The following is an 11613-nucleotide window of genomic DNA, read 5'->3' on the forward strand; positions in this document are numbered from 1 at the left end:
ACAGTGTGCCATGTCCGTGCCACATTCATCTATGTCTGTTTGAGACAGAGAGAGATGTCAGGGGTAAGGGTCACACAGAGTACTACTCCCCCCCCCTTCCCACATGTGAATCCTTTTCCTATGCTCTAAGGCCCAGTGTGGAATTGGAGGGTGTGTGTCTGTCTTCAAAGCCACCCCCTTCCCCTCTGTACCCTGAAAATACTCATCTTTCCTCAAAGGGCACTAAGCAACCATATGCCTCTCTCCAGGCCTAGTCCCTCTGACTCACCAATGCACCTGCGATCGTGCAACATCCAACCCCTCTTACAGCGGAGACAACTTGAGTCTTCGGGGCCGGAGCAGCGTCCACAGGCCCGGTAGCACTCTAAGTGGGGAAGAAAACATAGTGTATCAGAAGAACAAACCCCACACACACACATCTTCCTCACCCCCAGACAGATGTGCTGGCTTAAAGGGCTTAAAGACTTGTGATTGCGGGTTGAGGGGTGAGTGAGCAAGAGGCACCCTGCGCCTCTTTATAGAAATCTACACACCAGTTCAGTGCCCAGCCACCTAGATCATACAGGAAGGAGAATGAGATCAACAGGAACTGCAGGCGCATCACTGATACTGCTGGAGCCACCTTGACACAGCAGGGAAGGATATAAAGAGGACAGTGACACTTCTCCTGAACTCCATTCCCACTTGGCAGTATAATTATACATCAGCACTGTGCGTAGCTGGGGCGACAGCAGGCCTCAGCTGTGACTGAACACTACAGAAGATTGGTTCGTCCAAGTAGACCATTTTTAAAAATAGAGAAGTCACAAGAGGGAACCTGAGCTATGTGACAGTGACAGAAATTCTGTGCCAATGCCAAGCACCAGTTTTTTAAACAATGACAATATATTGTTATTGTGGGGGGGGGGGGTTTGGCCCCTTAATCAGAACTCTCTTCAACTGTCAACTTGAAAAAAATGGTTGTTAGTTACCTCAGGGAATGGAACTCTGGGAATACAGAAGGTATAAGGATGCCTATTAGATATGAACAAGGGCACACTAATTCTGAGATGATCTTATACATTCAAACATTGCTGCTTTTGAGAAAGATGGCTTAACACTTTATTGAATAGGAAGGTTCCAGAACCCACCTCAAGGAACCAGAGTTTCAAGTAGGACCAAGGGGAGAAAAGGAAGAGCAGTGGTGGCAAGGGTAATCACTAACCAGTACATGCCAACTAGCCAGCAGGGGGCAGCAGAGCTTCCTTCACCGGGCCCTGCCCCCAATCCAGCCCAGCAGGGGGACTCTACATACCCGCACATACCAGGTGGCTGTCGTTGCGAGCTGCTTCATAGTAGCCATCTCCACACTCAGAACAGAAGGGGCCCCCGTAGCCCGTCTGGCACATGCACAGGCCAGTGCCCCCGCGTGTGCCATCACCGTCACACTGCCCGTACCCACTGCAGGGCTTCTGGGTACCCCCGGGGCAGGCTGTAGAGAGACACAGGTAAACACTACACAAGTAAACACTGGGGCCGACAAGTCCTGAGCCTCAATCCTTCTCACGCCAACTCAAGGGGGACAACCTCCCTTATCCCAAAAGATATGCAATTTCCAATAGGAAAGCAACCAACCACACCGAATGCCTCTGGTGGATGGTGGGAGTGCCAAGTCGCAGCCAACTTGTGGTGACACACACCCCCATGGGGTTTTCAAGGCAAGAGATGAACAGGGGTGGGTTTGTCACCGCCTGCCTCTGCGTCATGGCCCCGGAAGACTCCCATCCAAATTCTAACCAGGGCGCACGCTGCTTAGCTTCTGAGATGTGGGCCATCCAGGTCAGGCAAATAGATCTACCCGTTACTAAAAGCAAAGCCGCCCTAGATTTCCCCCCACTTCCACAGTACCACAGCTACAATCTCTCTCTAGCTGCCGGAGAGCGAAAAGTAGCCCCCTCCCAATGAACAACAACAGGGAGTGCTTGACAGAATCCACAGGGTCTCACCTGGCAATGTCACCGTTGCCAAAAACCCCCCCCCCAATATGGAACTTTGGGGCCCTTACTTAACCATCCATTCATTCATCCATAAGTTTAGAGCCACAGATACATGCACAAATGGCCATTGGGGGAAAACAAGATGGGAGGGCTGCATAACAACTCACGGTGGCAATCAGGCCCATAGGTGCCAGGGGAACAGCAGACTTTCATTGTGTCCATGCAGAGCCATTGGAAAAAGTCAGGATGCTTCTGCTGCCTGGGGTGGGGTGGGGGGAAGAGTCCGTTACTGCTGCCTCTTTTCCCACGCTGTCTTAACAGCAACACCCCTTTGCAGTGCCCAAGAATGGAACAACCAAGCCTAGAGAGGGAGACGTTCTACAGCACAGTCAGCTAAAAGGCAACTGTTAAAGATGGGATGCCTCCTCCCAAACTCCTGGAACACGCGGGCTTTCCATCCTTTCCATACCCACCCAAACCCATGGCTTGTCAAGACCCCGCCTTTCCACTCCCCACAGCCTGGCCCGCTCCCTGAGCTCTGTGTATCCTAGACCTCTAGTCCAGCAAGCCCCAGGCTTGGGTCCATGGAATCCCCACCCCACCCATCTCTGGGAATAGTGTGTCTCGGGGGGGGGGGCTCTTGTTGGAAAACAGGACCAGGTCATGTCAGGAGTGGCCTTGCGGTGGGCCCCCACTTTGCCACTCACTCATGGAACCACCAGTGCTCGATATGCTCCTCGCTCTTCTCCAGCAGCTGGTGACAGGCAAAGTCCGATGCGGTGCACGCACCCTCCAGCACCTCCAGCAGGCGGGTCTCGCTAGGGGGGAGAGGAGGAAACCCAGTGAGCCGCAAGGCAGAGCAAAACAGCCCTAGAAATCTGCCACCCCTCTTGGCTTCAACAGTCCTCTGCCTACTTGACGGCCCACCAACTGGGAAGGGCTGTGGTTCAGTGATAGAATATCTGCTTGGCTGGCAATGGTTCCAGGGTCAATCCCTGGCACCGCCAGCTTAGTCAGTAGGTGCTAAAGACTTCTGTCTGAGACCCCGGAGAGCTGCTGCTTGTCAGAGTAGGCAATACAGATCACGAAAGTTAGACCAAGGGCCTGACTCTGTATAAGCTTCAATTCTGGGGGAGTGAAGCCCCAGCTCAGTGGTAGGACATCTGCCTTGCACACAAAAGGTCCTGGGTTCAATCCCTGGCCTCTCCATTTGAAAGGATCAGGTAGGAAGTGATGTGAAAGATCTTTGCCTGAGACCCTGGAGAGCAGCTGCCGGTCAGAGTAGACAATACTGACCTCAATGGACCAAGGGTCTGATTGTATAAGGCGGATCCATGTGTTCTGTCAAATGAACTATTTATAAACCACTGTCCCTTTCACATAAGAGTGCCTTACTGGCCTTTCAATTCTTGCCAGAACCCCACCAAATTACCGCAAGGATGGAGCTTTCTGTGCTCAAGCAGCAAGTGTCCTAATGTGTTCGTTCTCTCTCTCTCCCCCCACCTCCAGAGTATAGTCATGAGTCAGCAATATGGCAGACGAAGGCCCTGGGGAGCCCATGGGGGACAGCTGCACTCACACAGAACAAGCAGGTCCGGCTGACACTTCCTTATCCAATTATAATCCACATAACAACACCACTGTACGATCGCTCATTACTACTCCCTCTTCTGGAAAAAAAACCCCGCTAATCCACAAGGTAAAGATGCATAGCAGGACATATTTAAAAAGTCAGAGAGGTGAGCAGGTTTTTGAGTTCATCACAGTTCTTAGTCAGGCTGGATGCTGTGCACAACGAAACAAAACACGGGAAGGCGAAAAGAGTAAACCAACACTGTGGAGCATGACAGAGAACTCACATCTGCAGGTTACCACAGTTTACATTTTGGAGTGTGGAGGGCACCTGAACCCAAAGCATTGCAGACTCTGTTCTCCAAACCCATCCCCTAATCTCCTTCTTAAAAGGGCATTTTCTCTTCCCTAAAGGGCTGAGTCTTGCCAGGCTGCTGTTTGTGATCCTGGCTCCTCACATTCCATGTGGAGAAATCCTGCCTTTTATGGAAATGGCCATAGAGAGCTAGGGTGGGAAACTAAGGGAAAGGCTTGCTTCCCCCACCTCTTCCAACAGTGGCAGGAGCAGACTTTCTAATCACATTGCAAAGCCCAGGATCAGAGCTTGGAGGCTTCCGATCCTAGGGCTGGATCCTACCAGCTTCCCTACAGTCAAGAAAGGCAGCAATTTTTATTTATTTACTTATTTTAAATTTCTACCCCGCCCTCCCGCCGAAGCGGCCCCTGTTGACCACCTAAAAGGTTACGGTACTCTGGGAACGATGGGTCCACACAGATAAAAGCCGTGAAGGACAGAAGGAGCCAGCCCCTAAGCTTTGCCGCTTGCCATTCACCTCTCTGTGGGGAAGTTTTCCTGCCTTGCTCCATTGCCCTGTAGGCTCAATAGCAGCCGGCAGGAGCCCATGTGCTTCCATCCGGCAGGTCACAGGCCTTGTTCATTTACTCTGCCAGACACTGACAGGTGTTCCTTGACGTGCTCTGTTCCTGTCCTGTCTCTCTCCCCCCCCCCCCCCCCCCCATTTTGCTGGGGCGTTTGCTTCAGGCACAAAGAAACCACCTCCTCTTCACTGTTCAGCACAGAGTCACCCACTTTATTATTGGAGAAAATACTGGCACGAAAGAAGGGGTTACACTGAGAGTTAATTAGGTCAGCCGTGCTCTTTTGGCACCAAGCACTGCTTAACCTAAATCTGGGTTAACCTTGCCTGTGCCCCACCTTTAACTATTACAAACTGTAGGCTCTGTTTCTCTCCCTCCCTTTCTTTGTAACGGCCATCCTGACGAAGGGATCTGAGGAACTCGAGAGCTTGCGTACTCTGGTGTGCGGACTCTAATCTGGAAAAACCGGGTTGATGTGACCTTGGGTCAGTCACAAGCTCTGGCACAGCTGTTCTTGAAAAAGAGCAGTTTGTGTCAGAGTTCTCTCAGCCCCACCTCACAGGGTGTCTGTTGTGGGGAGGGAAAGGGAAAGGAGTTTGTAAGCCGCTCTGAGACTCCAAGTGAAGGGCGGGGTATAAATCCAATCTCTTCTTCTTCTTCTTTAAATGGCCTTAGAATGTTGTTATGCTACGGCTGCTTTCACATTCTCTCTAATGGGCCAGAAAGGTCGACATTTTTACAGAGAGGTGCTCACACCAAGACTCTTATCTATTCCCTGCCCCACTGCCAATAATCTTGTGTTCACTTACCGGACTGCCCCTCTTATCATCCCAACAACCCTTGTCAAAAATATTCAGACTGAGCATGTAAATTGAACAGGTGTGCGTCAAGAACCTAAACTGCTTGTCATGATTAATGGAGTCTGAGTGCAGAGCGCTGCTGGCTGCTGTGTGAAACAAGATGCTGGACCAGATGGACCCCTGGCACGATCCGGCCGGGCTCTTGCTTATGTTCCTATGGCTTCCTGGACCCCACAACACACAAAGGGGATCTTTTGGGAAGAGATCAGGAGACAAAGTGGGGCAAAGAACCAGGGCTTTACTGGCAGACTCTCAGGAGTGGCTCTCAGGAGTGAACGGAGCCTCTGACAGCTCTGCCTTTCCATACGACCCATGGGAAACGCATGCACAGCTGGACCCGCACTGCTCGTTCTTCCCTAGACTTTGACTGCACTGGCAACCCATGTTGAGATGTGGCACATCAGAGCTGCAAAGGGTGAAGACGGATATCACACACACAGCACGTCCCCCCCAAGCCAGAGGGTGGGCTTCACAAAGGAGGCGACAGCTGCTTCTGACTAAGGGGTTTTCATATATTTAAATTGCCCTTTTAAACTCTGTTTGTAGCCTGAGGGCTGCTCAGAAGGGCTGATAAACATTTTGTGCTGCTTTTTAATGGTATCGCATTGTAACTGATTGCTACTAATGCCTCGCCACTGTTATACCAACTGCTTACTGGCACTTTTATCCTGGGTTTTATATCCATATTTATATCTGTCCTGTGTTAAAACTTTTACGTAAGCCGTCCCAAGCCTGCTCCGGCGGGGAGGACGGGGTATAAATCAAATAAATAAATACATTCTTTGGCTGAGCTTTAATGGTTTGATCATTTTGATGGGGTTTATGCTGGTGTTTTTTGGGTTTTTTACAGTATCTGGCTTTATTTCGTAAGCTGTTCTGATCAGGTTCTTTGGAGAGGCAGCACAGACATTTACTAAGTAAATGGGTAATCAGGGCCACTTATTTCTTTAATTCATTTGTACCCCGCCTTTCTCCCCAGTGGGGACCCAAAGCAGCTTACATCATTCTCCTCTCTTCACAGCAGCCTTGTGAGGTAGGCTAGGCTGAGAGGGTGCGGCTGGCCCAAGGCCACACTCCGCAAGACTCCATGGCATGTGTGGGGATTCCAACCTGGGTCTCGCAGATACTAGTCCAACATTCTTAACCACCACACCCCACTGGCTCCCACCTTGCACGGCTGGCTTCTGCTGAAAAGGTACAGTACAGTCCTGATAACAAACCGATACTCTTGGATAAAACATGACGAGGGTGCTTCTGCTTAGATGTAACCCATACAGAGCGGCCTGTCGTCTCTGTAAGAATATGATCTGGGACGGTCCGCTTTGAATCGCAGACCTTACCACATTGGGCAGCCCGTTCCTATCACTGTCTATTCTCCAATCTCCCACCCAAAACACTTTATTTACTTATATGCTTCCTTTATCCCCAATGGGGGCCTAAAATGGCACACCTCCTCCTTTCCTCCATTTTATCCTCATGGCAACCCTGTGAGGCAGCGGTAGAAAAGAGTAAGAGTCCAGTGGCATGCATCCTAAAGACTCACAAAATATGCGGTCGGCTAGGAGCTTTCATGAGTCACTGCTCACTTCTTCAGATACCCCCGTGAGGTAGGTTAGGCTGAGAGTGTGACTGGCCCAAGGTCACCCAGCGAGCTTCCATGGCAAAGGGGCAATTCAGACCTGAGTATCCCATCTCCTAGTCTAACACTCTAACCCCTACACCACACTGGATCTCATGGAGATTAAAAATGTCAGCTTTTCCTACACAGCGATTGGAAGGATTACTGACATAATGTATGTACGGCACTATCTGAATAGCTATTGTTATATAGAGTTTGCATCCGTAACGCTGTGGGCTAGAAACCTGTTTCACCAAAAATTAAACCAAAACCCCACAGAAGCCAAGATTCTTAGTGCTCCGCTCAATGCTGCAGCAGAGGCTGAGGTCCATTTTGAATACAGTAAATATGACCGTGCAGATTTTCCTGAGCTCCTCAGGGTGCCAGGTGAGGTCCTGCCAACTCCCAAGAAGGATGCCAGTCCGAGCACGCCGTCTGGAGCAGCATCTCGCCAATGGCCTGGCGCAGCCCAGCCCCCGGGGGTCACCTGTTTGCATATTTTGCAAGCTTCTCTTCTTCCCAGGCTGTGTTCCCGCCCCCGAAGTTCTCTCGCTGTGTCCGCTCCAGACCCTGGGAAGGCAGGAGAAGGCTCACAGCAATCCCAAAGCGAGTGCTCCCTTCCCCCACCACACCAAGCCCACCAGCCCTCTGCCCCACCGCCAGCATGCAGCGACCCACAAATCCCTGAGCTTTGCAACGGAGCAAATGTTGTGCTATCGCAGCAACACCGGCTACAGCCAGACGCCCTTCCCCCAAACAGGAGCCAGAAGGGAACCGGTTACTAGTGCTCCACACTAAGCGCTCCTCTGTCCCTAACTCTGCATCCCAATCCAGAAACCTTTGCCGGCCTCCCACCTTGTTGAAGTTGCTGGTAAGATCCCGGCAAGTCTGACAGGGCTCTTTCTGGGAAATCCCCGGGCCTGGAATCCACAGATGCAGCAGGAGAAATAAGAGCGCTGCAGGCGGAACCCTCCACCGGGGCAAAGCCATCTTTATGCCAAGGAGAAGGCTGGAGAAAGAGAGGGGAGGAGTCATGAAGTGGGTAGTGTTAGTGAAGAAACGGATGAGAGAATTTAATTTAGATATTTTATACCCCGCTTTCCTCCTCAATAAGGACCCCAAAGGGGTTTACAACGTCATTTTCTCCTCCTCTGGTTTACCTCACAACAACTGTTCTGAGAGGTAAGTTACTCACTCAGCAAGCTTCCATAACAGAAGGGAGATTTGAACCCGAGTCTCCCAGATCCTAGCCTGACACTCTAGCCACTACAACAGACTACTGGTGGTCCCTGGGCAGTGCTTATGCAGCAGCTCATGCTATGGGCTTGTTCTCCATCTAAGCCCCCGCCCCCGTCCCCCAAACTCTGGAAGAATGGGTCTCGCTCCCAACCTCAGAAATTCTGGAAGTGAAAATTCCCCTCACGCTGGGCTGGAATGAGTATCATTAAGGCAAAAATACACTACTTTATTAGTGAATTAAGAGGGAAAAGGCCTATCTGGAAATCACATCCTGACTGGGAAGCCCACTGGCCCAAGATGAACCCGGGCAAATGGGACCTTCCATAGCAGCCCTCTACAACTTGCGATTCACTCACTGAACCTAGTGTAGGCCACCAACCACAATCAACGTTCTGTTTGTTCCTGCTCACCTGGGACTGCAAAGACACCCCTTTGCACATCACTTGGGATGGATCTCAGGCATGCAGTGACAGCAAAGAGGGCAGTGCCTACTCTCCTCTCCCCGAGGCAGGGTTGCCCACCTCGGGCCACCAACAGCAATGGCATGGGAGCGGACGGTACGAATGCCACACCTGTCACCTCTGCCCGCCAAGTGTGGTGCCCCAAACAGCTGCTTGGGTGGCAAATCAGTCCTGACCTCTGTGTAACACTAGGAAGACGTAGTCTAGTTGGGTGGAGTCCACCTGTGGCATCGCAGTCTGTACCCAACTCTACAGAAACAGTACCAGTTGCTGGGAAAGAGGTAAGGACAGAAAAGTCTTTCTTTAGCAGAAACCACAATGCAAGTGCATCAGTATTTCACATCTCCTCCACAAACCCCATTATCGGCAGATGCTGAAGGGGAAGTTCTCCGTGAACAGTGCCCATTTCTGAATCATATTTTGGGGGGAAGGTGGACAATCCTGAGTACAGAAGCAGTAATGGGACATGGCACTGCTCTCTCTCAGCATTACACACAGTGCAAACCTAAACAGAGTTACAGCCTTGTAAATCCACTACAGCCAATGTGTTTATAAAGGTATAACTGTTCAGGATTGAACTGACAGCCTCCCAACTTGGGAGGGACAGTGCAGAAATATGGGTGTATTTCAGTTACTACAGCAGGTTTAAAAGCACACAGATACAAGATCCCAGTACCACCCAATTTGAGCACCACAAGCCAGCACAAATATAACACTTCTGAAAGCTATCAAGGCTCAAGACTCTACCCAGCTCTTTCCTGTCTAGACAGGAAATGGGAAAACCCAAGAAGGCACGGGGCGTAGGTATCAATCCCAGGACTGCAGCCCATGGGTTCCTTAAGCGTTCAAAGTGCAGCCACTTTATATAGGCACACAGATTCTGGTGCCTGCACCCTACACACCCTTTGTTTGGGTTAAGACGCTGAACTGCAGGCTGTGGAAGGTCATTAGTTCAGCAGTTCGAGACCCGGGTGTGCCGCATGATGGAGTGAGCTCCCGTCTCTAGTTCCAGCTCCTGCCAACCTAGCAGTTCGAAAGCAAGAAATTGCAAGTAGATAAATAGGTACTATGGTGGGAAGGTAACAGCGTTCCGTGCGCCTTGGTGTTTAGTCATGCCGGCCACATGACCACGGAAACGTCTTCGGACAGCGCTGGCTCTTCGGCTTTGAAACGGAGATGAGCACCGCAACCCTAGAGTCGGATTCGACTGGCTTTCAAGCAAGGGAACCTTTACCTTTACCTATAACTGCAACCCTCTGGCTCTGTGTTCAAAACCACTGAGTCGATCGGTGGAATTTTTCGTTGTTGTTGTAGATTTTCCGGGCTGTATGGCCATGGCCTTTTAACACAGCAGACTGTTTGAAGCACAAGAGATGACTGATTTCAATTTAGCAGTTTGGAGTAACAGGCCTAACCCTTTCATAGTCTCTAAATCTACCCAGCTGCAAGAGGAAGGCGGCAATCCTTTCCACACTTACTTGGAAAGATGTCCCAGCTAGGGTTGCTAGCCTCCATGTGGGACCTGGGGATCCCCTGGAATTACTGCTCATCTCCAGACTACAGAGATCAGTTCCCCCGGAGAAAATAGATGCTTTGGAGGGTGGACTCTATGGCATTGTACCCCACTGAGGTCCCTGTCCTCGCAGGCTCCATCCCCAAATCTCCAGGAGTTTCCTAACCTGGATCTGGCAACCCCATCCCCCGCTGGTGGCCAGGAGGGACCTGGCAACCCAAAGTCTCACTGTACTCCGTGGAGCTTCAAAACATGCGCAGGATCTGCGTCGCCCCAGATCTCGCCCCAGGCCCAAACGAGGGAAGGTCCGGACGAGGGGAAGGGGTGTCAAATCCCTTCCCGAGGCCGGGGGAGTAAGCCTGCACCATTTCAGTGCAGCCTCCAGGAGAGGGGCGAGACCGTAGCCTACGTGGGGGAGCCAGGGCGGAGGAAGCCCAGCCCAGCCCAGCCCAGCCACCACCCCCTGCCAATGTCTCCAGATGGCCGTCCCAGCCCCCCGGGTTCGCGTTTCCTCTGCTCTCCCCCAGGGGCGCTCGACACCTACCTTTCCTCGCCCCCGCTCGCCCCCTGGGGAGCCTGCGCGGGGCAGCAGGGGCAAGGCCGGCGGGACTCGCAGCGCCCTGTTTTGCCCAGGGGTCGATGGCCGCGGCAGAAAAGCGCCCCCTCCCCGCCTGCCCAACAGACCGCAGTCGGCCGGCCCGGCCCGCCTCTCCGCCAATAGCATCGGTCCGTATGCAGTGACGTCAACTTCTTCACCCAAAGCTCTGCCAATGGGCGAGCTCCGCGCCGGGCTCCGCAGAACAGCACCTGCTGGGAAGCTTCAAGAGGCCGCTTGGCGGAAGGCTGCGGTTAGACGCGGAGGAGGGGCCAGACGGCGCCTCTGCAGCAGAGAGCGAAGGGAGTCGGTCCGGCGCAGCCGCAGCGTCGCTGTCATTCCTCTCTGGAGGAACGCAAGATCCTTTGCACGCTGGGATCTGTATTTTTCTCTGTCATACCTGTGTTTTGTGGTTAACAATTACTGGTTTCAGGATTTTTGAATTTTTAAAGAATGATATGGTAATTACTCGCATGCCTTTCCTCCAGGGAGTTCAGTACGTTGTCATCCTTTTCTCCATTTTATCTGCACAACAACCCTGTGAGATTAGATACCGTAGGCTAGGGGGAATGACCGGCCCAAGGTCACACCCATTGAGTTTCATGGCAGATGTGGTGGGCTTGAACCTAATTCTCTCCAGTGCCAGTCCGGCAGCATCCTAATTACTGTACCAGTTTACAGTCACATCATACATCCATATATGAATGGCATGTTTCATATTCTGGGATCTCCCCTCCCCCAGCCACTATTCTTTTGGAGAGCGGAAGTGGTATTTGCTTTTGTCAGAGGGCAATTTGGGATGTGGTACATTTCCTTTGAGCTTTCCACTGCAGTCCCAAGGTGTGTTTCCTGGATAGTCGTGGCCACTTCATATCCCAATGGTCTGTGTGAATTTTTGTG

General features: G+C 51.7%; 1 protein-coding gene across 1 annotated transcript in view; it reads right to left on the reverse strand.

The window, feature by feature from the left end:
- CRELD1 (cysteine rich with EGF-like domains 1) overlaps positions 1-10826 on the reverse strand; it is a 16938-nt gene extending 6112 nt beyond the window's left edge. The window contains exons 1-8 of the mRNA XM_015421531.1: positions 10663-10826; positions 7761-7914; positions 7393-7475; positions 2684-2794; positions 2144-2235; positions 1295-1471; positions 269-364; positions 3-35 (exon numbers count right to left, since the gene is read on the reverse strand). Coding sequence (XP_015277017.1) covers positions 3-35; positions 269-364; positions 1295-1471; positions 2144-2235; positions 2684-2794; positions 7393-7475; positions 7761-7895 — 727 coding nt within the window. The 5' untranslated portion in view covers positions 7896-7914; positions 10663-10826. The remainder of the gene's footprint in view (positions 1-2; positions 36-268; positions 365-1294; positions 1472-2143; positions 2236-2683; positions 2795-7392; positions 7476-7760; positions 7915-10662) is intronic.
- Between the last annotated feature and the right edge of the window lie 787 nt (positions 10827-11613).

This window comes from Gekko japonicus, unplaced genomic scaffold (genome assembly GCF_001447785.1).
Source record: "Gekko japonicus isolate JY-2015 unplaced genomic scaffold, Gekko_japonicus_V1.1 scaffold1237, whole genome shotgun sequence".
Lineage (NCBI taxonomy): Eukaryota > Metazoa > Chordata > Lepidosauria > Squamata > Gekkonidae > Gekko > Gekko japonicus.